This window comes from Chlamydotis macqueenii, chromosome 5 (assembly GCF_036417535.1).
Source record: "Chlamydotis macqueenii isolate bChlMac1 chromosome 5, bChlMac1.mat, whole genome shotgun sequence".
Classification (NCBI taxonomy): Eukaryota; Metazoa; Chordata; class Aves; order Otidiformes; family Otididae; genus Chlamydotis; species Chlamydotis macqueenii.
In genome coordinates, this window is record NC_141560.1 from 62,753,581 (window position 1) to 62,779,003 (window position 25,423).

Sequence of the window (25,423 nt, forward strand, 5' to 3'; positions counted from 1 at the left end):
CCCCCTTCTGCCGACTCTTTTTCTAGAGAAGCATAAGTTGTGGTTCTGTTTTAAGGCACTTAAACCTGTGTTACATTTGAAGAATACAAGATTATTTTCTACTCTGATCACATCACTGGGTGGGGTAAAAGCTCTTGTCCTGTATAAAAAATTTTTTTTTTGTTGATGATGACAAACACCATATTTATAGTGGCTTGATTGTTGCATGACATCACTCTAGGATGGCTTAAAAATTTTGCCTAACATAGGTGTAGGCTGATGTTAGACATGCCAGATCAGACACAAAGAGCGGGTGGCATTTCGGTCATCTAAAAGCAAAACATCTTCACCCCCACAGACTCTCGCCTCTCCAGTGCTTCCTATGATGGATGAGTTTCTTCTTTCCACCTCACGTTTTCTTTGGAATGATTGATTTTGTAGTATTTTAGCATTAAATTACTCATGTTTGCTCACAGTTTATTTCACATGATTGTAATACACGTGGGGCTAAAATAGACATGGAACAAAGCTGGCAAAAGCCAGAAATGGATGTGGTGCATCAGTTAGAAAATTCCTAGTATCAACTAACATGAAGTAGCAACCCTTTTCTGGTTTTATTATGAAGGAAAAGCAGAATATTGTTGCAGAGATTTCCTGTTTATTTTTAATGAAGAAGATGCACTTTTGCCCTGCACTTTGTGGCTCTGGGAAGTGAGGTTTAATCAGAGAAGAAGAAAAATGTATTTATGTTCCTTCGAGTTGATCCAAATGAAACTAGGATTTCTGAAATTGCAGAAATTGTACTTGATCCACCTACTAATTATAGCCTATATCAGAATTCATACATTTTTCCATTATTCCTCCTTTTATAATTTAGTTACATAGGTTTTTGTGTGAGCAATAGTTTGGATTTACAACCCCTCCTGTATTTGCATGGAATGTTACTGGCATTCATGTCCTCTAGCCACTGTTTGAAGGGGTTTCCAGATGCACATTGACAGTATTTTGGCAATAACTAAGAAGCAGTGTTTAAACTAAAACTTGAATGGGACCTCATTTTTCCCACTCTTTCTTTTTTGTAGCCACTAAAACTATTCATGGTATAGAAGCAGATTATGGGAAATCATATTATTGCCTTTAAAACTGTTAGCCATCTGTGACATCAGCAAGGCTTGGCACTTTTGTTTATCTGTTTGTGTGTAAAATAAAACCATCACTGTGTGCAGTAGGTACTGAACATAACAAAACAGAGAATATCTAGAAAAATAAAATCAAGTTAGATTGGTGAATAACAGCTCAATTTTTAAAAACTTTTGAAAATATCTGAGTCATGTTTGGTTTTGCCTGTCAAATTACTGGCACATGGAGATGTTAGTGATTATATTTAATATGAATTTGCTCTATTTTCTCCAGCTGTTTGTTTTGTCAGTTCTTTGGCTTTTCTTACATTTTTTCTCTTTTCTTCTTTCTTTCCAACTTTATGGCCAACTGAAACGTTACATCAGTACTGTGAAGATCTAGCACAGATGGTTCAAATCCTGGGCTCGCACATGGCTGGAAGGCATGTAGAGAGGACTGCGATGAGGAAGTCTCACTCTTGGGTAACAGAGCATTTGCTAAGCCACTCCATGGAGGCTTCTTCCTCCATCTGCCATGTGTAGTCCCAGCCCTTTTCCTCAGTCCTGGGGAGAGCAGGATGGGAAGCCAAGCCTCCTTGGCTGGCTCTGTTTTTCCCTTCTTGGATGTGCTGCCTTTTTCCTTGTGCCAGTACAACATGCAATGTCTTTCCCACCCTTCTACAAGGGAAATTCCTTGGTTCTGTTTAGAAGAACCTCTTCTGTATATTTTGCTGTTTTATGCTTGTGAATGCTCCTTGCAGGGCAGTTCCCTGCTCCTTACAGGGGGGCTGGACTAGGTGACCTTTAAAGGTCCTTTCCAACCCAAACCATTCTATGGTTCTAATGAAGCTTGCAGGTTCAGCCCTCCAGCAGAGGAAGGTACCCGAGCATTTAGATAGCAACTTTTCTAGCACATACAAGGCAAAGTCCATTCAAAGCTGCAAGGAGAACTTTACATGCAGCACTTGGGTTTCATTAAAAAAAAAACCAATCATGTTTTATGATATGAATTTAAAATAACCAAAACAAAACCCTCACATACCTTACTTTAAAATCACAAGATTCATACTGTAGTGGGAAGGTTTTTTATTTTGTGAAGCAAGCTGCTGAAATAGAGTCCTGTTGAGGAGGGGAGGAAAGATGTTTGGTTTTTTTGCTGCAATTTTGCCTGCTGTTCTCAGTTATTATCTGTAAAGTTGTGAAACTCAGTTAAATCATGTTAGTCATCTCTTGGCCGCAGGAAATGTGTAACTTGGAGATATAAAGAATTAGGAATTTGTTGAAGAGTTAAGTATCAGCCATGAAAATGTTATGTTTTTGTACAATGTCTGCTGACTGTATTGCAGCCAGAGATGCACTCAGTTTTATAGGGCTCCCAGAGAGATCGATTAATATTTCTTTAAAAATTAAAAACACAGAATGCAAGACGATACTGAGAAGTTTCTGAAAGAGCAAAGACACTCCAAGAAATGCTCTTCAAATGTATTTCCTCTTTAACACACTGAAATATTGTTGAAGTCACTGTGCAGTTTGAATTCCACAGACTCATGCAGGAAATGTACTGAACTCGGTAGAGGCATATTCCCAAGTTTTGCCTGGGAAAACACCAAAATTACCTTGAAAGCACCCACCCATTATTTTCCTTGGTAAGATTGTGGAGGAAATATTTTTCCAGTTCTGAACAGTCGAGTTCTTTATTTTAAAAGGTTTTTTTGAGGGCAGGGTAGGTGTAGGCTCTTCTGCTCGCTGTGTGGCTGAGCTCACTGCAGTTACCAAATGCCGGTACGTGGCACAATCTTTTGCCAGTAAACTGTTTGGAAAAAATTAACAGGAAATATTGTCTGTCTGGAAAACCAACTGAAGCAAAATGCAGCTGTGCACAACATTATAATGCTTCAGATTTAAATATGAGATCAAAATCCTCCCTGTTCCTCTCCTGGCGTTGTTCAAATGCTATTGTTGTTACAGATGCTGGACCAGATGAAGCAAACAGCTATGGGTGTTTGTTAGTATGTAAATTATATTTGGCAGTTACGTAGCTGCTCTTCTGCATGTTGGGTGCTCTCTACCATGTGTCTGTTGAAGCCATAACAAAGTGTCCTGCAACAATCTCGGTTTAAGACTGCAGTTTGTCTCGATGCAGTAGCATGCAGCCCCTCAGCTTTTGCTTTCATTTTAACCCAGCGTGGTACCCTGAGTACAGCTCAATCCCACAAATAGTTGCACTGCCACAACTGGTGGTGTGGGCTGGTAGTTAGCCAAAAACAAGCATGTTTTTTAGGCCAGTAAGCCTTTTTAGCTACCCAAGGTTTGTTGGTATGAAAGAGCCTGAGGGAACGATCTGATAATATGTTAATGATATTTGCAGTTGCATTTAATCCAAAATGAAGTCCATACCATGTATAAATCCCCCTTGAAGGGCAGACACAGATCTTGAGCAGCTAAGAGCCTTCTACTGGCCACCTCTGTCTAGAGGATCTGCAGCTGGCAGCAGTCAAAAGAGATGGTTTGCATATGGCAGTAATGATTCAGTTAATAACCTTTTGAGAAAATATTATGGGACAAAATATATAGTTTCAGTAAATTGCATCACACAAATATGCTCTGTCCATACATTACACAGGTTTACCAGCTGGTATTTGGAGAACTGTAGTCTCATTTAGTCTGACCTGTAGACAATAGATTCTGTTGATGGGCTGGTTAATAATACGAGGTTAAAAATCTCCTTTAATGGTAATGATATGTTCAGGTATGTTGTACATGTAGAAAGTATTGTGTATATGTGTAAAGCATTAAATCAGAAGCACTCTTAAAGTACATGATTGTCAAAGAGTGAGTGAAATGTGAACTTCCAGCAACTTTCCCATTAAATACTGAGAACATTTTTCCTCTTTTGTTCTTCTTTCCCTTTTAGTGATTTTTTTAATGCTTCCATGAATTTCAGATGAAGTCTGCTTAAGTGGTGGACAGGTGTAACTTATTAGAGGACAAATGGGGAATAGCACAATCATTAATCACAGAGCAGAAGCCCTGGGCATGGAGTCAAAGTGCATTGTCTGCCAAACAGTTTTCTACAGATTACTTGGTAACGATATTAAGATTGATCACACAGTACTGATCTTTTAGGTGATGTGAGCTGACCTACTTTTAAAGGGGGTTAATTTGCAATTTCACTGTAGCAAATAGAGATGTTTGTCTGTGTAATGTGATTTACTAATAGGATTCAAAACATGCGCACCCTTAAACCTATTTTGGAAAGAAAGTATGATCAATTCACTTTCAGTCCTGTTTTCTACAGGGAAGTGTTGTTTTTGCAGAGGTCAGGTTTTCAGACGTTATTATTACTACACTGAAGAAATACACAGTGATCAAGAAAAGTGGGAAGACCCATTACACTAAACAACGTAGTATAGAATAATGCCCAGTCCAACCCACTACCCAATCTAAATAGGCAAAAAAGTGGGAGGAGAAATTGTTTATCAGTCATTCTTTACAAATGAAGCATAGAGAGCTGGTCCCACAAAGTAATTTCGGCTCTGCAGCCCAAGTTTTATCTCTTGTCTGCCCTCCCAGAACGTGTTGGGAGAGCTGGGCATTAAAGCACTGCAATGGGAAGTGACTCTGAGGGACACACCATGGAGGAAATAGGCGTCCCTGCTGACCCATCTGCTGGGTACCACACCAGCCCACCTGCAGCTGTGCAGCTTTTCACAGTTGTGCTGCTTTGTGGTCATCATGTGCGCGGGGCATAATGTTTTCTGAGCTACAACAGAGCTTCCCAAACAAGAAGGGCAGAATGGGTCTGGTGAGAGCAGCAAGGGTCAGCCACGAGCCCGGATGGCCAGACAAGCCTGTCACCACGAGACCAGCACGGTGCAAGAGCAGTCACAGCCACAGCAAAGATCAGGCAAGGGCCCAGGGCAATTTGAGCCTGGTGGTGTACACTGAGGCTCATTGTAAAGCTGTCTGCTTCATCCATACGTGGGTCTTTGTGAAGACAGAAAGATGAGTGTCTTCCTCTCACTAACAATAAGAGAACATCCTCCCTGTCAGATCATAAGTCCCTGCTACAATGCATGGTGGGTTGTAAAAATTAATAATGGGCAAAGCAGTGCATGTTCTCTTAAATAAATTATTGAACTATCTGAACAATTTTAGCGTGCCTTAAATCAGAAACATGATATGGAAAATTTTAGATGAAGACTCAAAATACATTATAAAATTAAAAAGTAGATTTTTAAGAAGGAAAGTGTTAAGGAGAAGATGTTGGTGTTAATTTATAGTAGTCATAGCAACCCAGTTCTTGCTTTCGTAACACTCTGGTCTTTTGGGATTTCAGGGGAGGGAAGAGGGACCAGGTTTTGTTGTTTCATAAGCAAAGTTTGCTCTGCTGATACTGTGCTTTGTTCTGGCTTTTCAGTAGTCATATCACTGAGTATCCACTTTAACAATATAACTTCATGCCAGCAGTAGCAGCTCAGGGAAGTCAACAGACCTAAAGGAGCAGTTTGAAAATTGAGAGTTGCGCAATTAGTTCCCTGCTGTTATTTATGGGATCCATTCTGAAGGGCCTGACTTTTCCAAAACATTCAGGGAGAGATTTCAGATGGTTGCAGCTATATCCTGTGGGCCACATACCTAAAACTTAAGTATTGCAACGCTGATGATTTTAAAAGTTAAAGTTCCTTTTTGTACCTACGCCAAAGTGATTTTGCTACAAAGTGCTATCTTAATTAAAAGAGAAATTTCGATTTCAAAAGATGGTGATTTTTTTAGAGAGCACAGCAGTCTGTTCTGAGTTGGAGCTATGTTCAGAACTGACCTGACTTCCTAGAGCCCCGCCGGGTTGCAGCAGCCTGTTGGCTTTTGCAGGCACTGACTGACCCACTCACTGTTGTCGGTGCTTGGTGAGTCTGGATTTCTGCTGCTGAGCCTTGATAGCATTTTGCAGCAGGTCTGGCTTCGTAGCTCTCTCAATGTCAAAAGGGTTCTGCCACTTTCCAGGAAGCCCTGCTTGCTCCTGCTCATCACCCTGTGGCTGAGCTGAGCTGTTTGCTGGGGATGGGTGGCTTGGGAAGAGCAAAGCCTCTGTGTTTGAAGCTCACTCTCCAGCTGTCACCTGCAGACAAGGCGGAGGAGGATGGGATGGGGACTCCAGCCCGGGTGGAATGCAGAGGTTATGGGTTTTCTTTCTGCTCATTTCTTCTTTTGAAAATAGCTTCAAGCAATTGAAGGAACTCAAGGAATTGAAATGAATTTTCTTGGAATTAATGAAACACGAAAATAAACACCCTCTGTTTCAATTAGAGGTGTGTTCTGTATAATCAGTTTATTTTTTTTTTCTGTATTTTTTTATTATAAATAGTAAACAAAAAAATTCCTGCAGAAAGACCTTACTAACCAAGCTGTCCCCACTTAGAGAAGCTAGTCTGGTTTTGGTCACCATAGAAATGAAAAGCTCTAAAAAAATGCACCTGAGAGCAAACTATCTCAGGAAGGCAAACTAGTGACCTTGAATGTATTTAAACATATTAAACAGACATAGAGAAGACAGACATACTGAGCTCCAGACATGTTTTTTGTACAACTTTAGAATAAACACTGCCCTTCAGCTTCTACCAATACAAAAAAGGGTAAACGTGTTCCCCATGTGTCCTCTTAGTCCTCTGGTCAGAAAAGATTGCGTGGAAGCACAGCTCTGATCACAAATTTCTTCTTCAACAACTTTTCCCTTCTTGAAAAGTTGCAGGCAGGATGATCTGTAAGCCAGTGCATAGCGTAAATTTTCACTTAATGGTCCAAGTATAAACTGAACAAAGAAACCTCAGTGAGAAATCTAATATTTTAAAGGATTATTGAGTTGGCTGGCAGTTATATTTTACATTTTAAATTCTGAAATGAGTAAATAAGCTTTTTATAGTTCATAAAATAAAAATATGTTAAAAATATCCTTTGTATATTGTGTATGCTAATTGCCAATGTGAAATGCCCACCTTAAATAATAGAGCAGTGCCTACTGTAAATGCAAATTAGTTTGGTAACTATCTGTGTAATTATTTATGTTAAATGGTAAAGAGTACTTTGCCATTTGTTAAAGGTGTGTGGATCATTGCACATGATACAGTAATTCTTCTTGGACGGCTTTTCACAAAGACGATGCTTTCTAAAGGTTTTTCAAGAAGAGAGTGCACAGGCTGTTTTAAGACATTCAGATTTCTTAACAGTTCTAAACCATTGTTCACCAAAAAAAAATGTTTATCTTTGCAGACTAGAGGGGAATAACATAATGCCTCTACAACTATAACAGGTGATTTATTGTCTTTAGTACAGAAAACCTTACCCAAGAAGAAACTGGTCACCAAAATGACTTTTGAGTCACACCAGCCTCAAAACCCCCACGCGTGTTTCTAACCCTGGTTTCAGCCAACACCTTTTCCTCTGTGGCAGCCCTGCGGGTGATTTGGGAAGCCCAGCTACAACCCCAGGCTCAGCTCAGTCACTGGCCCCTGCAGCCAGCACGAGCATTCGGGTGGGCTGACTTTGAACCTCATCTCCTTTGCCCTCCCTTGCAGGAGCATTTGGAACCCTGGGCCTTGTGCCTCCTAGCTGAGTGGTTTATTGCCTGGTCTGTAGGATTTTTGCAATGTAGCTGCTTCTGAAGTTTCACAAAAATGTGTTTTCTCTAGGGGAAGGTGTGGACGCCTCGCTGGAAGGGCAGACCACAGGGATCTTTGGCTTCATGGGCAGGAAGGAGATTATTAGCTCATTCACTGCCTCCCTCTCACCCGCTTCCCATCCAATTTGTGTCCGGTAGCATTTCTGCAGCTAATTGAAGATGGCTGGGACAAGATTCATGTCTCCCTGTGAGCTGCCTGACATGTCTGCAGGCAGCTAAGCCATGGGAAGGCTCTGGGTGTCAGCACGTGTGAGCTGGCAGGTACAGAGAGAGCAATGCTGACTTACACCCTCTGCAGATCCTGGCGATCAGTGACGCTGTGTCTATAGGCGCTAACTACTAGTTGGGGTTTTAGTCTTTTTACTTTTTTAACACGCAGCTAAAAAAGCTGTGTTGGCTTCCAGTGCCATCTAGTGGGGCGTGATTTTATTTCTCTGGTAGGCCGAGTCCCAGTGAAGACGTTTCAAGCCTATATATACCCGTGCGTTGATACCAATATTCCTCTACGTACAATGCTGTGTCCTTCAGGAATGATAAATTAACAGATATTTGTATTAATTCCCGATATTTAAGGCAGATATAAACTAGAAGCTGAAACATGTCACAGAAAAGTAAACAGAACTATGTGTTTGCAAGTAGATGGTGTGACAAGTACTCGTCTTTTCCTTTAATGGAGAATTCTGAGATACAGCATAAATGTTTTAAGCTTTCTAAATAGTATAGCTGCCTGTTTGCACTTGACAGTTCTGTTCCTGTACTTGTGCATCTTGTTCTCCATGTATTTTTTTAAATCTAAGTGGCATAAAAATTTTATTCTCCCATTCATAACACTTTAAGGATTTTGAACTCATGATATAGACTACGTTCATATTTTAGAATTATAATCCAAACTCCTTATTTTCTTTTTGTGACATTGGTTTGGTTGCCTCACTGCTCAGGTGGACTTAAGAATTCTGTAAGTAAAAACTTTCTTTTTTTCCTGGTTTTAACTTCTGAGTTATGTTGATGAAGTATTGTGGGCAAATAATAGGTAATACCTCCACGTTTATGAGTGAAGTGTGGGATCTGTTGTCTACATTTTTTTCAGCTGTTGGCTCAACTCCTTTGGCTCAGTGCTTATACTGATCCAACAAAACTATAAATCCTAACCCTACCCTCATTAGTCCTGTCTGGGGGCTGGGGGAGGGGGTCTCCCCAGGTGGCGCTCACCACCTCCCCAAGCTGGACGATGCTGCAAGAAAGTCAGCGCTGGGACTTTTTTGTTCTGCTAAGCCTAGTGCTAATCCTGTCCAGTCTAGTTTTACAGGCAGCATTGGCAGCGCAGCTGTGGTTGAGGTACTGGTGCTTTCTGTCTAAACTCAACCATGCCACCTTCTGTGCATCAGCCTGGCTGCTACAGGCACAGGGACAGGATGGCTTTTTTCAGCATCATCCAGCTCTTTGGGTGGGAGAGAGAGCATTGCTTGGAAAGATTCTGTGACTTAGTTACATGTCCTGTTTACCCTCTTCTTCTTTATATGCACGTGCACTCATTCTCTTTTTTTCAGCGGCAGTTCAGGTAGAGGTGGTTTGTTACATGCCATGCTGCGTTGGAGTTCTTTCTGCATTTGGGCCTTGGGTGGGTGAGTGTTTAAGGCCCTTGGTTGCTTCCAGCGTGAGTGGGTGAGCACCAGGAGTGTGATTGTTCAGCACGCCTGGGGATTCACAGTCCCGCCTGTTGTGCCTAAACCCAGAGCTTCTGATATGCCCTAAAAGGCAGATGTTGCACCGTGCCCTTGGCCTTTCCCTGTAGAGCATCATCTGTTGGTGTGTCCAAGCTTCACAGAGAGGCTGTTGAGTTGGCACTGTCATGACTGTGGTGACTGGGATGGCCTTGAGGCTCAGCCCAGGAAGTGCACTAAGGCAGTAGCTGGCACAACGGAGGGGACATGCGGGGTTTTTTGGCCTTTCAAAGACAGCAGGCAGTTTTCCAAATGCCGCTGTACACTCCTGGTAGAGTCCCTAAGAGACGTCTGTCCGAGCTGTGCTCAGGCCTGTGCCTGCAACGCCGCCACTGGTTCAAACGGTGTGGTGGGGCGGGGTGGTGAGAAGTGCTAGTTGTGTTTGGAAACAACTTCTGATCTTTCTTTGGAACTTATATCAAATGTATATTTTTAAAGACATATTTCAAAACAACCTGCTATTTGCTAATGAAAAGGAAGCAACTTTGGGGTTATGAGAGACTTAATTTTCTCCAGTGGTGCAAATGTGACAAGTAAGCAGAAAGGGAAGACTTGTCTCACTGTTTGCAAGTTTATTACTGATGGCAGAGTAAACGATGTTCCCTAGGACTTTTGTGCAGATGATGAGAAGAATACAGAGTTCCAAGCGTTAGCATTTTAGACGCATTCACCTATCTAGACCACATGTGAAAAATGTCATTGCCTGCTGAGCAGTTAATGTGCCCATCAGTTATGGCACAAACTGTTCTGTCTTTTGGAAACCAGAGGAGACAGAACTCAATGTCATTCAGGTGGCCTGTAATTGCTTTGCTTTGCACAACACTGCATGAAGTGATTGAGTCCCAAAGTTGGAAGCATTGCAATGAAGATCTTAAATGGGTTTGCATGTGGAGCAAAGAACGTTAAGTGCATGAAACTTGGTAGTGAGAGCACATTTAAACTTACTGGTAAAAGCTTTTTTACCCCTAGTAGTTAGGATCCTGCTTCATAAGTGAAAAAAAAATGAAAAAATTGTGTGAGTATGTACACACTGTATACCGCATATGTATTTATACACACACACACACACTATTGTTTGCTTTGCAGTTGAGACCATAGCCATGTGACAGTATGTTGTCGCATCAATAACTGTATCAGAAATGGAAATGATAGTTGCCAAAGAGTCTGCAATGGCAGCCTTCAGATTTTAGCTAAGACCTGTGCATGATTTCAGGGCTTTTCTAGTTTCTTTCTGACCCCAGAAACTCAGTATCTGTGTCCCTGAGAATGGTAGATACCTCTAGAAGGAGGTCTCTGTCCGTCGGTTCTACATGCTGAGAAGGTGCCCAGCTGATGTGTCCTGCTAAGCCAGGCTGCTGTTACTGGCATTACAGTGACTACTCTGCTCCAGCCAGGCAGGCTCAGTGCTGTTGGTCTTATTTGAAGACAAAAGGATTAGCAATTTTTGCTGAAACTCCACTCTTTGCCAACAAACTAAAGCAGGAATTACAGATGGGTGAGTGAATCCTTGTGCTTCTAGAGGTGGCTACAGCAATGGAATGATGCTATGGCAGAGTGTCTGCAGGGAGGGGGTGGCAGTGGGCACTGTCCCTTTCCGAGTCACCCAGCAGCACTGGAGCGGAGATGCTCACTCGGTAGGCAGCTCTCCGCAAGTGAGCAGCACCGCTGGGGTGCCTCGTGCTGCTGTTGTATGTGCTGACAAATCTGCCTCGAAACAGCTGCTTGGAAATACCAAACATTTTTCTAAATGCCAGTGGAGTTTTATGGGACCAGACCCTGCCTTCATTTATTGGCAAGCAGCTCCTGGCTTGTTGCCTGTCATCTCCAGGCAACCAGCTCTAGGTCCACCTCAGCCTTGTCAGGCTTTAGTTTTAGAACAGGATTGTTTCATGAACATGCTGGTCACTTCTAGCTGGCTGCAAGATGTTACTTACAGTGACATTTCTACAGCAGCAGCTTTGCTGACGGGCTCCCCCAGCAAAATTCTGTGTAATTATCGGTGACACACTCACACCCAGAGTACGCCTAAGTTGTCTTCTAGTAGCACAAGATATCAGTTGGAAGTTTCACAAAATCTCAGACTTTTTGAACAATCTTTCCATTCATGTGTCACCAGGCTTTAAAATGTGTTCTTTTAAATGGTTTCTCTTTGATTAAAAGCCAACAACAGCAGCAAGAAAACCAGCATGAGAGTAATACAGGGTAAGTTGTGTAACGACCCTAAGTTACCCTGTGATTTCTAAAGAACAACAAACTGTTTGACAAAAACCTTGTGCTGCACACACAGAGTCCTACTGTACATTTGTTGAGCCCCTAACTTTTCTTTTTTATTATGTGTAAAGTTTGTATGTTAGGAAAAAAACATACACACAATGCTAAAATCTGATAGTTGAGGTCTACACGACTGGAGTGACATCTGTGCTTTCAGTTCAGCAGTATTATTCAGGATATAAGAGAGAGAACAGTTCTCATTTTTATTGACTGATAATCAGTGGCTCTTACACTCCTAGAAAGCTTACAGTACCAATGCAATACTTCTACATACTGTATATCAGAGCTTTGTTTTCTGAATCGAGAATCAGCCTCTTATTTTTTCTTCTTTTTTTTTTGTTAGTTTTTTTACAAAATGTAACAAGCTTCAAATTTTTTTTTTTTGTATCAAGTTAGAAGAAAGACAAGTGAGTTCTAAAATGTTTCAACAGAAAGACAGTGTGAACACTGAAAAGCCTCCTAAGAGGAAAAAAAAAATATGTGGAGAATCAATTTAGTAAGAACCACAGTGAAAGGAACGAATGCCAGATTGTTTTAATGAACAATTTTGTGGGTGTGTTCAGAAAGATGTTATGTATGTCCTACATACCTAAAGGTATATTTGGACTATGTAGGCTTTGGGAAATATGAATTTGCTCTATTTTCTCCAGCTGTTTGTTTTGTCAGTTCTTTGGCTTTTCTTACATTTTTTCTCTTTTCTTCTTTCTTTCCAACTTTATGGCCAACTGAAACGTTACATCAGTACTGTGAAGATCTAGCACAGATGGTTCAAATCCTGGGCTCGCACATGGCTGGAAGGCATGTAGAGAGGACTGCAATGAGGAAGTCTCACTCTCGGGTGACAGAGCATTTGCTAAGCCACTCCATGGAGGCTTCTTCCTCCATCTGCCATGTGTAGTCCCAGCCCTTTTCCTCAATCCTGGGGAGAGCAGGATGGGAAGCCGAGCCTCCTTGGCTGGCTCTGTTTTTCCCTTCTTGGATGTGCTGCCTTTTTCCTTGTGCCAGTACAACATGCAATGTCTTTCCCACCCTTCTACAAGGGAACTTCCTTGGTTCTGTTTAGAAGAACCTCTTCTGTATATTTTGCTGTTTAATGCTTGAAATGAAGTCCATGCCATGTATAAACCCCACTTGAAGGGCAGACACAGATCTTGAGCAGCTAAGAGCCTTCTTCTAGCCTTCTATCATAGAATCATAGAATAGTTAGGGTTGGAGGGCACCTTCAAAGGTCTTCTAGTCCAACCCCCCTGCAAGGAGCAGGGACATCTCCAACCAGATCAGGTTGCTCAGAGCCCCGTCCAACCTGGCCCGTTTCCAGGGATGGGGCATCCACCACCTCTCTGGGCAACCTGTTGCAGGGTTTCACCACCCTCACTGTAAAAAATGTCTTCCTTCTATCAAGTCTGAATCTACCTCTCTCTATTTTAAAACCATTACCCCTCGTCCTATCACAACAGTCCCTGCTGAAGAGTTTCTCCTCGTCTTCCCTATAGGCCCCCTTTTGGTATTGGAAGGCTGCTATAAGGTCTCCCCAGAGATTCTCTGAGCCTGTGCTCATAGAAGAGGTGCTCCAGCCCTCTGATCATCTTCATGGCCCTCCTCTGGACCCTCTCCAGCTGGTCCATGTCCTTCTTATGCTGGGGGCTACAGAGCTAGATGCAGTACTGCAGGTGGGGTCTCACCAGAGCAGAGTAGAAGGGCAGAATCATCTCTCTCGACCTGCTGGCCACACTCCTTTTGATGCAGCCTAGGATGTGGTTGCCTTTCTGGGCTACAAGTGCGCATTACCGGCTCATGCTGAGGTTCTCATCCAGCATCACTCCCAAGTCCTTCTCCTCAGGGCTGCTCTCAATCCATTCTCCGCCCAGCCTGTATTTGTGCCTGGGATTGCCCCAACCCATGTGCAGGACTTCCATCTCTCTTCCAATCGCCCTGTCAATGGCTGCTTCCCCAGACAGGGATCCCAGCTGCCTGGCTTCCCTACCCTCCAATTCCAGGCTACTGGCTCCACTGTCCCAGCGTTGGAGCAACCAGGTGACAAGTTGCTCACCTTGATTGCAGCTGAAATCTTTTTGCATATCTCGCAGCTCACTCAGGGATAGGGATGGGGTGACTCCCTCTGCTTCTGCCTCTCCCTGTTCTTGTGACATCCCTGGTGTTCCTCATCATCTTTCACTATGTGAACTGATTTTTTTTGTGTGTATTTCTTCTGTACAGGGGCAACTGATACTGGCACAGGTTGTTTTTTGCTTCATGTGCGGTCCTGCTTGCCAGGCTTTGAGTAGCTACAGTGCCTGTCTTGGGGGCTGAAGTAACTGCAGTGCCCGTAGTGGGAACTGGCGTAGCTGCGGTGCCTGTCGTGGGGGCTGAACTAACAACAGCATCTGTAGCAGGGACTGGAGTATCCGCAGTGCCTGCTGCTGGGATTATGGCAGCCACAGTATTGTTAAATAGCTGTTTAAACTTAATCAAGATCAAGATCTGAGATAGCTGCAAGAGACCTGCCAACACACGCATGGTGGCTGGGGTATCTCAAGGGTATTCAAAATTCTCATAAGCTGTTGAAATTAGCTTGACCATCGCATCTTCTCTTCTCTTTTTATTTTTTTTTGTTTTGTTTTCCCCTTCTTAAATGTGTTATCGCAGAGGCGTTATCATGGAACATTCTGCTACCAATCGGCTCGGCCTTGGCCAGCAGCAGGTCTGCCCTGGGCCCAGCTGAGTCCACTGAACAAAGGGGAGCGACTTCTAGCAGTTTCCTACAGAAGCTACCACCTTAGGCCCCCCGTCACTAAACAAAACCACACCATTAGCCAAGCCTTTCGTGCCCCATGTTGGGCACCAAAAAAGACTGTGGTGGTTTAGTCCTGGTCACCACACAGTTTCTTGCTCCCCCTCCCTCTCCCTAGCAAGATGAGGGAGAGAACTGGGAAGAAGGGAAAACTTGTGGGTTGAGATGAAGGCAGTTTACTAAATTAGCAAAGGAAAATGACAATAATAACAAAATATAAGGATACTAAAATATATAAAATGAACAATGTATGTTTTCTCACCTGTTGTGGTTTTGTTTAGTAGGGGGGGCCTAAGGTGGTAGCTTCTGTAGGAAACTGCTAGAAGTCGCTCCCCTTTGTTCAGGGGACTTGGCCAGGCCTAGGGCGGACCCACTGCTGGCCAAGGCCGAGCCGATTGGTAGCAGAATGTCTCGTGATGACGCCTCTGCGATAACGTATTTAAGAATGGGAAAATAGGAAAAAAAAAGAGAGAGAAGAGAAGATGTGAAGAAGCTGAGCGGGGGCAGAGGCGCAGAGGGGGAGGCGCAGGCCTCATGGGCCTTGCAGGCCTCACCCTCTGGCCTCTCGCCAGGCAGCCGACTGGGCCCGACTCGGTCCAGCCCGGCTGCAAGAAGTGGAGAGGAGATGAGAAGTGAATGAGATGCAAAAAAAGATCCTGAGAGACATCTAGCAGCCTGTTGTGAGGAACGGCTGCAGACGCCAAGGTCAGTTCAGAAGGAGGGGGAGGAGTAATGCGGCTCCTGGCCAAGATTCCCCTGCAGCCTGTGGTGACGACCATGGTGGAGCAGGTTGTCCCCCTGCAGCCCATGGAGGTCCACGGAGGAGCAGAGATCCACTTGGAGCCCGTGAAGGACCCTGTACCGGGGGAGGTGGATGCCTGAAGGCAGCTGTGTCCCGTGGAGGGCCCGCTGGGACAGCTGTTCTGGAGAGACTGCACCCGTGGAAGAGATGACCCACGCCGGAGCAGTTCCACAAAGGACTGTGGCCCGTGGGAGGGACCCCACGATGGAGCAGGGGAGGAATGTGAGGAGTTCTTCCCCCGACCATGAAGCAGCGGTGTGAAACAACATATGATGAACTGACTGCAACCCCCATTCCCTCTTCCCCCCCCTGTGCCACTCGGGAGGGGAAGTTGGTAGAGATAATGTTAAGCTTGGGAAGACGGAGGGGTGGGGGGAGGTTATCTTGTTCTCTGTCTCATTATCCTGCTGTTTGTAGTAATAAATGAATAGTTTTCCCCAAGTCGAGTCTGTTTTGCCCGTGACGGTAACTTTAAGGATTTCTCCCTGTCCTTATCTCAAACCTCGAGCCGTTTTTCCTTATATTTTCTCTCCCTGTTCTCTCAGAAGGTGGGGGGGAGTTGAGAGAGAGACTGCGTAGTCTGGTCCGATCGGGGCTGAACTACGACATCACCACCCCATGTCCCAGTGACTGATACAGCCAGTCCTGAGCAGTGATCAAGCGATCACGGAAACAAAACCGAGCAGCAAGCAAAGGAGCAAGAAGGAGAGAGCAAGGGATGCCAGACATGTGCCCCTCTCCCCGGGACACCTCCCACTTATATACTGAGTATGATGTTTATGGCACGGAACACTCTTTGGCCAGTTTGAGTCAATTATTCTGTCTGTCTTTCTCCCAGCTTCCTGCACCTGCACATTAGCGAGACTTGGAAAGCAGGACAGTGTCCTTGGTCTCACTGACAACAACTCCTATCTTCAGGATGTTTATCAACATTCTTCACATAAGAAATCCAAAACACAGTGGCTACTGAGAGGAAAATTAACTCTATCCCTGCTGAAACCAGGACAGGTTCTCAACACCATTTTTGCCTGTCTTTACTAGCAGCCTCTCTTTGCAAACCTCTCAAGTTGTGGTTCCCCAGCAGGCAAGCTCGGCCGAGCCCATCTGTCTGCCATGCAGGCGAGCGCTGCGGAGGTGCCAGGAGAGGAGAGGAAGAGGGTGGGTCCTGTCACGTTCCGATTTCGGACGAGAGGAAGCCCCCCTTGCGTTCTAGCCGACCTCAGACGAGTCTGGGAGGCTAGGGGTGGCTGGACCGACCTCTCACACACCGGAGCGTGGTTTTGTTCGTATTTCTCGGGAACAGAATTAAGACTCAAAACACAGTCAAGTGCCAGGTAACTTTATTAACCCAATAAGAAGTTTGTAAATGGAAGAGAAAGGAGAGAAAGAAAGGAAAGAGGGAAAAGAGTTTCGGTTGTAATAGCTACCACCACGGAGCTGCAGCGTCCCGACAGTTCAGTTCGCTCGATGAGGGGACGATCCGTCTGGTGTTGGTCGTCTCAATGTCGGTTCCGTGGATGTGTATTCTGGCGAATGTGTATTCCGTTGAATGAAGTGAAGTGTAGAAGTGTAGAAGAAGAAGTCTCGAAATGTAGAAGAAGTGTCTAAGTCCAAAAATGTCCCTTTTTATGTTGGTTGTTTTCATTGTATTTCGAGAGCTGGTTTTCCTAGCTGCACCCCTCACCTGGTGGTGATATGCATGCCCATTACCAGGTGATATGTATCTCTGGGCGCATGCCGGGGAGCTAGGGCTAGATTTCCCGGAACCAGATCTGCATTCAGGTTTGCAAGACAACAGGAGCTGCCTTGCAAGATAACGGGAAGCCATTGCTCGGGTGGTGGCCCGCTGTTTCAACAATGTTGAGACAAATTTTTGACACAGTCTTTTACAGGTCCTCAGAGTGAGCACAGACGAGGGAGCCTTGGAGGGGCATCCTTGGGCAACCCTGTGCCCCTGGACACAGTGTGCCAGGGGCTCTTTCCCTTGGCCACGTGGCCCGTGTGCACGCAGAGAGGTTCCGAGCATGCGGTACCCTCCACCCCACCCGTCTCTGCCCCCAGCCCCGCCCAGCCCCCAGCACCGTATGATGTCACCGAGCTGTGCATGACATCAGCATTCCAGGGGCACTGGTGCAGCGCTGCACAGAGTTCCTGGTGGTGCTCTGGTGCTGTGCAGCTGGTGCTGTACCAGTGCAGCTGGTGCCAGTGGCTGGTCCTCCTGCTGGTGCCTCAGCTTGTAGGCATCTGCCTGTGTGCTGCCACTTGGGGGTCAATGCTTTGGCCTCCACCTGGCAGCGCCTGCCTAGTCCAGCCTGCCGCCACTCCCCGGAGACGTGTGAGGTGAGGCGGTGCAGTGCCCATTCTCGTGGGGCCATGAAGAGGGCCTGGCGGTTCCTGCGAAGCAGGATAGCTTGGGGGAGGCCCGTGTGCTCCAGTAGCAGCAGTGGCGATAAGCTCCAGCTGGAGGGCCAGGATGAGCTGCAGCCAGAAGCCATGAAAGACCCTGCAGGGGAGGTATGTAAAAATAAATATTTTAATTTAGGGTCTTCATTAGAGGATTATCATGCACACTGATGTGCAATAAGACCTTTTCAATGAATAATGTCTCATGCAGAGAAAAGAATCTGATGTCAAGTTGGTGACAGTGCTCTTCTGGTTAGATGAAATGCTGCCACTCTCTCCTGTTTTGAGCTGATTTCTTAAGTTCTGTCAATTTGTGCTCTTCAACTTTGAACAGGCAGAAGATGGCAGAGCACAAACTCCGATGGCAGGGTCAGAAGACCGACAGCTTATTGTGGATGAGCACATGTCTGAGGTGCTGGATACCAACAAGAGCTTGTCTCAGCAGCTGAGCAAAGGCAAAAGAAAAGCTAGAAGGCTGGAAAAGGAAGTGGAGGAACTGAAAAAAGCACTGCATGAGAAGACATTGGCTCTAGACATGATGGAGAGAAAACTCCATCAGGCCAAGAGGCAGGCAAAGGAGCAGCATGCTCTACAGCTTAAGAAAGATCAAGAGAGAAAGGATGCCATCAAGAAGGCAGAAGATCTGCAAGAGCAGCTGGCCCAGCTCCAAAATGGGAACCTTTCACTCCATCAGCAGCTGGGAGATGTGCAGAAGATCACGCAAGAGCAAATGGTGAGTGATGAGTAGAAAAAGAGGTCAGGTGATAACTGACCAAGAATGACTTAAAGGAGAGCAGTTGCCAAGGCTATCTGGCGCTTGTAAAATTCAGCAGGCATAAGGTACGTGCGTGGCAGTCCATCACTCAAGGTGCTTCTGTTTTGTCCTGGATTTCTGGGAATTGTGGAAGGCTCTGGCAAGCCTTGAGAGATGCTCACAGAGACGTAAGTATATAGAAATGCTTAGCTATGCATTGGTTTTCGTTTGTGTAGCAGGAGAAGAGCAGACAGCATGACACACAGAGTTGGCTAAGGAAGCCTTGCCTCTGATCACTGGAGAAAGGGCTGCAGTCCCACTACAGAGCTTGCACTGGCAGCTGATTAGATTTTTAGCATGATCCTAAGAAACAAGCAAAACCCCACACATGCACAGTCTCAGCATCTTCCAAGAAGAAGGTGCTGGGAAAAAGAAATCTTTCTAAGAGATAATATTTCTTTAGCTGTCTTCACTTGCCAAGCATGACTACAGATCATCAGCGGTGCAGATGCTACCTTCTCCAGGCGATGGGAATCCTTCCCTTTGTGATGTACGTAGAAAATGGATCTCAGGCTATTAATGAGGAACTGCAATTTAAAATACCAATTTCAGCTTCTTACCTTTTTTCTTTGTACTCCTGTGACATTGTTTCCCTAGAGAACAGAGAGACAGCTGGAAGGAGAGCTCGCTGATGTTTTCAGAAAACACTGGGTAGCAGAAACTTCACTGAAAGCTTCTGAACACCAGTGCAATTACCTGAAACAAGAAAACTCTGACTTGCAAGAGGACTTGGACAGGGCTACGGTCAAGGTAGACAAAGTCTGTAAACATGTTAGTATATATGAAACTGTTCCTTTCCTTCAATGACCAAAAAAAAAAAAAAAAGGAGGATACTCTGGGAAGAAAGAAAGGAGATATTTGTTTGAGGGCATTATGAGCTTCAACATCAGGAACAATTGCTTTCCAGACTAGAGGGTGCTTTAGCTCCTTTCTCCTCCTTGCCTTCTCCCCTCTGTCCTTGAAAAAACTCAGCTGGCAATTCAGGGAGCTCGTTTTGAGGCTGAGGGGCAAAGCAGTGGGTTGGGGGCAGCATCTGGGGAGGGAAGAATGGAACAGTTGTGCTCTTCCAAGTCTCACTTCTGTTCTGAGACCTTCCAAAAGTTGTGGCTGTGATGTGATATCACAAGCCACGTGCTCCCAAATGGCTCTGGGCCTGGCTGCTTTCTCTGCAAGGTTTTTCTTCTCTTTGTGTCTGCACAAGGATGGTATCTAATTCCCTGCTCATGCTATTTTTGAGGAAGGACAGTAACCTTTTTTTACCTCTCTTAAGCCAGGCCTCACCCTCCCTCTGTGTAAGGCCTTGAACCTCTTGTCCCTTCCCTTGACACTGTCCGTGTGAGAAGGACCAGGGCAGAACAGGAGTGTGATGGAAACAAAATTAAATGCAGTGAAAGTGATCAAATGCAAAAGAGTATCTTCACAGGCATGGAAGTGTTATGATGCTGGGGAATGGGTCACGTGCCTTTGCCATGGTGCCTTTTTGGAAAGGAGGGATGGATAGAAACTGGAGCAGTCTCTTTGGCAAGGGCTTGAAAGGCGTAATTACTTTCAGAAATCCAAGTGTCTTTTCCCTGGGTTGAAAGACAAACTTGGTGGATTTCACCTATGGTCTCCATCCATACATTTGACTGAGTTTCGCAGAGATTTCAGAGCCCTCTGCTTAAGGCAGATTGTTTTTTCCCCACATCCAGGTGTGCGATCTTTCCGCGCAGCTGGAGGTGGAGTTCGAAAGATCTCTACAGCTCAAAGTTACAAATGAGGAGCTGCGAGGGCTGGTGGTTCTTCTGGAACATTGCTTGGTGACTCCTGGGGTGGGTCACACCACAATTCTGCATGAGCATCCAGCGCATAAAGAAATGAGAGACAAGCAATATCTCAGTCTACTTTTGCAGGTCAGTTGACATAGCATTTGTATGTGTAGTCCACCTTGCGTTCAAGGTGGCTGTGATCACAGACAGCTTTTAGGTGTTTTGCCTTGGGTATCTAGTTCTCTTTGTTAGTGCTGTGGGTTTGGCTTTCCTGTAGGGAAGCTGGGGAGATGCAAAAGGCTGCGTCAAAGTGCTTCTCTGTGTGCTGTGGGACCTGTGTGCATGAAAAATACGCAGCCTCATCCTCCTCTGTATAGCATTGTAGGCTGTGTAATACCAGCTTTCATTGAGAATGGCAGAAAGAGCAGGGTGTTTGAGCGGAGTGGGCACTGTCTTTTTCTTCCTGTTTCTTAACATTGCATCTTCTGCTTTGGACACAGGCAGCCGCTCAAGGCAGAAAAAAAGAGGCCAACACCACAAACGCCTCTTCAAGGAAACAACAGGAGCAGAGAGACAGACCTCTGGATTCATCTCTGGAGACAGGAAAGAGCATGCAGGAGGAGATCGCACAGCTACTGGCCTATGTGGAGGCAGAAATAAAAAGCTCCAAAAAGCGCAGCCAGGAAATTAGAAGATGCCTCACAAAGACGTTTTAAAATTAAGTCCAAACGTTCTCATTCTTTCCTCATGTAATAGCAAACGACATTTTTCATTGTGGCATTTCCATCCCACATTCCCCCAGATGTCTTGGATCTGGTCAGCGTGATGTGTGCACCTTCAAGACAGCGTACTCCTCAAAAGAGTACACCTTGGGCTCTCCCTTTATGAAGGGCCGTTTTCCTTTCTCTTTACTGACCCTGAAGTAACAAAACTAATGAACCCTGTCTGGAGGATGTTTTAGTTTTCTTTTAACACTTTTCTGTAGTCATCTCATCTTCCAGCATGTATGGTGGAGAAGAGGAGCTTCCTTTCTGCTGCTGTTATCCTCTGACTTAGGACTCACACACTGGAAAAGTCACAGGGGACAGAACAGGAGCCTTTGAGGCAAAAATAATCTATTCAGCTGCCTTTATGACCATTCATCGTCACTTTGAGTTTACACTAGGAGGAGAGAAAGACCAGAGTCCCTTACTGCTTTCTAAGAAAAGTCCTGCAAAGACACAACACAAATTGCCCAGAAACCTGAGTCATGTGGATAACTCAGAAGTCTGTGTGCAGAGCAACAGTCATTCTTGCATGCTCCTGCCTTTTTCACAGGGCTCCTGAGATGCGAGCAGAAGCCGGTGTTACGAGCCCTCAGGAGCAGCAGCGTAGACCCTTCAGTCACGAGGCAAACAGTCCCAGCTTGGCCAGTGGCACAAACCCATCGGGCTCAAGTAGGCATCTCCAGAGTGGATTCTTCAGTGGTCAGGTGGGTTAGGGATTACAGTTGGGTTCTGCCTGTGATACTGAAATAGTGGAAGTCCTTTCCATGTAATTCCTGGTGAGTGGAACTTGAGGAAAGAAGTTTCTTGCTTATCCTGCACAGCATAAAGCAGGTCCTGTTAGGTGGAAACTAAAGACATGTAGCTACTTCTCTAGAGAGGATCTGAACCTTTTTCATGACAATTGTTCCTCTGGAGCCCCAAGGTCTCAAATTGCTGATTTGCTTTTGAGGCTTTGAATACGGTGAGTGTAGAAACAAAGTGTTTTGGCAGGACAAGTTCTATCTGTCTCCACTTGGGAAGGATGGATCTCTGCTGTGCTGGGAGATTTCGGTCACCTGGCTCTGACAGCTTTGCCTGTTCAAAGACTGGCCATCCTGTGTTTTGGTCAGGAGGAATGCAGAAGTTGGTGGAAAACCTTGTGCTCTACAGAAGCCCTCTCTTGAACTCCCTAGGAAAATAGGGCACTTGAAGGTAAAGTGGTCTCAGTGGTCTGAAGTGGAAGCAGATGCGGTTTGTGGGTTTTGCTTGGGTTTATTTGCTGTGTACAGCCTCTGGAATTTCCCTCAGCCAGTTAGTTGCCTGATGGTGAAACGTGGAAAATCTGATCTCTTCCTTTGCGCGTGTCCCTTTCATCCTTTGTTTCCTCTGGTGGGCCTAAATCTCTCCAGATCTTTACAGTGTCCTGTCATGGTCGATAGTTGTCCATGGACTTCTTGGGCTAGGTTGCTGTAGAAATGACATTGATTGGATCTTGCTTTTTTTCTCCCAGTCATTCGTGAACATGAAACTGGATCTGATGGGAATTCTCCATCAACATCTCCTGCTCTTCTGCCAAATGTAAATGAAGTCCAGGATCCCCCTTCCAGGGCAACACTGCCCCATAGTGATACTTAGAATAAGAATTGTTAAACTAGAATTAAATAGTCATGTAAATTTGTGAAAATTGTTTGTCTACCCTGATCCTTCCGTGTTTCTCCACCACTATCCCTCAGCCTGCTGCATGGCCGAGGCAGGGCTGTTCCGTCCGCCTGTAGTCTGCTGCTGGGCTGGGGGTGTCTGGGGGAGGCCAGTCTCTGTCCTGGGGAGGGGTGTGTGGGTCTGCGGGGCTCTCCCTGGTGCTGGGGGTTTTTGAGGGAGGCAAGGGCTTGAAAGGCATGCTTGCTTTCAAAAAAACATGTGGCTTTTTCCTTCTGTTGAAATAGAAACTGTGTGGATTACAGCTATGATCTTGATTCATATGTGTGATTGAGTTTCCCAGAGATTTTATTAAAATGCCTCTATCATTGAGCATTTTAATAGTATGCACAGAGCAGAGATGTGGAGGTATTGTACAGCACACAATACTTTTTGCTTCATTATTTGCTGTTGGACTTCATAAAGAGCTATAACCAGAGCTTCTACAGCACTACCAGAGCCAGGTCTGCAGACAGTTTACTCATCAAGTGTTGTGAAAAGTGTATGGTGGTGCTTTTAAAGACTGCACACCTCTGCTCAAAAAAGGAGATCATGTGAGGATGTCTAGAACAAAAAAGAGATCTGAGAAAGGTTATGAACAACTGTTCACAAATGAAATGTTCAAGGTAGCTGAAATTGTGAGATGACAGATACCTGTGTATGGCTTAATGATCATAAAGCAACTGAGGGGCCATTTTACCCTGCAACAACTTCAAAAAGTGAGCCCTGTCAAGGACAGACTCTACAAAAGTGACATTATTACTGCAACAGGGAAAGAAAAAAGGAACTGCTTGCTGCTGAAGTGACGTGGCTGGCCACAGAATTTTAACAGTTGGGTAGAAACCTCCCAACTCCACACTTGGCAGTGGAGTGGGGGAGAAAAAAATAATGGAATCACAGAATGGTTTGTGTTGAAAGAGACCTTTAAAGGCCATTTGGTCCACCCCTCCCTGCAAGGAGCAGGGATATCTCCAACCACATCAGCTTGTTCAGAGCCCCAGCCAACCTGGCCTTGAATGTTTCCAGGGATGGGGCAGCCATCCAGGTTTTCACCACCTTCCTTGCAAAAAATTCCTCCTTATAGCTAATATAAATCTACCCTCTTTTAGTTGAAAACCATTGCCCCTTGTCCTCTCACTACAAACCTTGGTAAAATGTTGTCTCAATCTTTCTTAGAATTCCCCTTTAAGTATTGGAAGTCTGCAATAAGGTCTCCCTGGAGCCCTCTCTTCTCCAGGCTGAACAATCCCAACTCTCTCAGCCTGTCTTCACATGAGAGGTGCTTCAGCCCTCTGACCATATGGTCTGGTTGCAGCTCCTCCTGGCCCACTTCCTTCACGCCTCCTCTCCTCCCCACCGAACAGCCCCAGTGCTATGGCACTGCCTGCCTCTGCCTTCTCCTCCCAGCTGCAAAGTAGCTCCCAAGAGCAGAGTGGTGGTGAGAGCAGGCCCCCACGCCTGGGCTTGTCCCTGACTCATGGCAAGTGTGGGCTGGGGTGCCACGGGCAGAGATAAGGTGTCACGGTGAGGCGCAGTGTCCCTCTGTGACCACAGCCTGTGGCACAGAAGGGCTGCAGGGACCGCTGCCATTCCCCCAGGCACCCTGCCCTGCCTTCCCCTACAAGGGGAAGGAGGCTGCATTGGGCATTTTGGGGGGCTGCCCCCATCCACCCACTGCCCTCTCTGCAGGGAGACCCAAAGCATTGCGGACAACCGCCCTTGAACCTCACCTGAGCAGACACAAACATGGTGCCAGAGAAACACAATTAGAAGAGTTGAAGGGTGAAAAAGGTCGAGCTGAAAAGAAAAAAAAACGTCCACTCAATCATTTAAGTTTCAGGAGTCCTTGCTCAAAAGTCACACAAGCGGAGAACCTCTAGACGCAGGGGACTACGTGCCCCGGGAAAAGGTTATTTGAAATTGTTTTGCAATGGGTATAAAAAGTAGCCCGAGTGGAGAGTAAGAAGATGAATTCCAAGAAAATATCTTTATCTGTGCATCTCAGCATGGATACAAATAGCATGGCAGATTGGAAAAAAAAAACATTTTTTTTTTAAATTGTGGTTCAAGCCAAGTAGATTTTGAGTAAAGCTCAACTGATCTCCTCAGAGATCCTCTATTCCTCGCCTTGGGAGATCTGCTCTTTTCCCATCAGGGACTGCTCTTACCCTCACCGTGGCCCTCTGTGCCAGTTCAGATCCCCTCCTTCCCACTCCAGGCCTGCTCAGATGCCTTCTAAGCTTACGCCTTATTTTTGAGGACCTCTCCCCTTCCTCCTCCGAGCACTCTGATTTCCTTGAAGTTTGCTCAAAGCTCATGCAAACTGTGATTCCTATACATCCCAGGTCCTCCTGAGTACGCACAGATCTCTTCCATTCCCACTCATGTGCATTCAGATCCCTTCTCTTCTCCACAGCTCACACTCTGATCCTTTCTGCTTCGCTCTCTGCTTACACAGATCCCCTCCACACCCCTGCTCCGCGTGATCTGATTCCTTCTGCTCCCACCTGAGCATCCTCATGGACCCTCCATCACTGTTAGTAAGCATGCAAGACCTACCCTCCTTTCTTCTCTGCATGTTCAGATCTCCTCCTTTCTTCTCCACACACACTCCTGTTTCATTTCCCTCGTCTGCTCTGTCTCCCTTCACATGCACAGG

General features: G+C 45.4%; 1 protein-coding gene across 2 annotated transcripts in view; it reads left to right on the forward strand.

The window, feature by feature from the left end:
- LOC147600608 (uncharacterized) overlaps positions 1–25,423 on the forward strand; it is a 170,474-nt gene that overhangs the window by 80,382 nt on the left and 64,669 nt on the right. For both annotated transcript variants that reach the window (XM_086749032.1, XM_086749031.1), the window contains exons 2-5: positions 18,096–18,494; positions 19,173–19,325; positions 20,267–20,467; positions 20,824–21,045. In XM_086749032.1, the coding sequence (XP_086605158.1) occupies positions 18,123–18,494; positions 19,173–19,325; positions 20,267–20,467; positions 20,824–21,039 (942 nt within the window). In that variant the 5' untranslated portion in view covers positions 18,096–18,122 and the 3' untranslated portion in view covers positions 21,040–21,045. The remainder of the gene's footprint in view (positions 1–18,095; positions 18,495–19,172; positions 19,326–20,266; positions 20,468–20,823; positions 21,046–25,423) is intronic.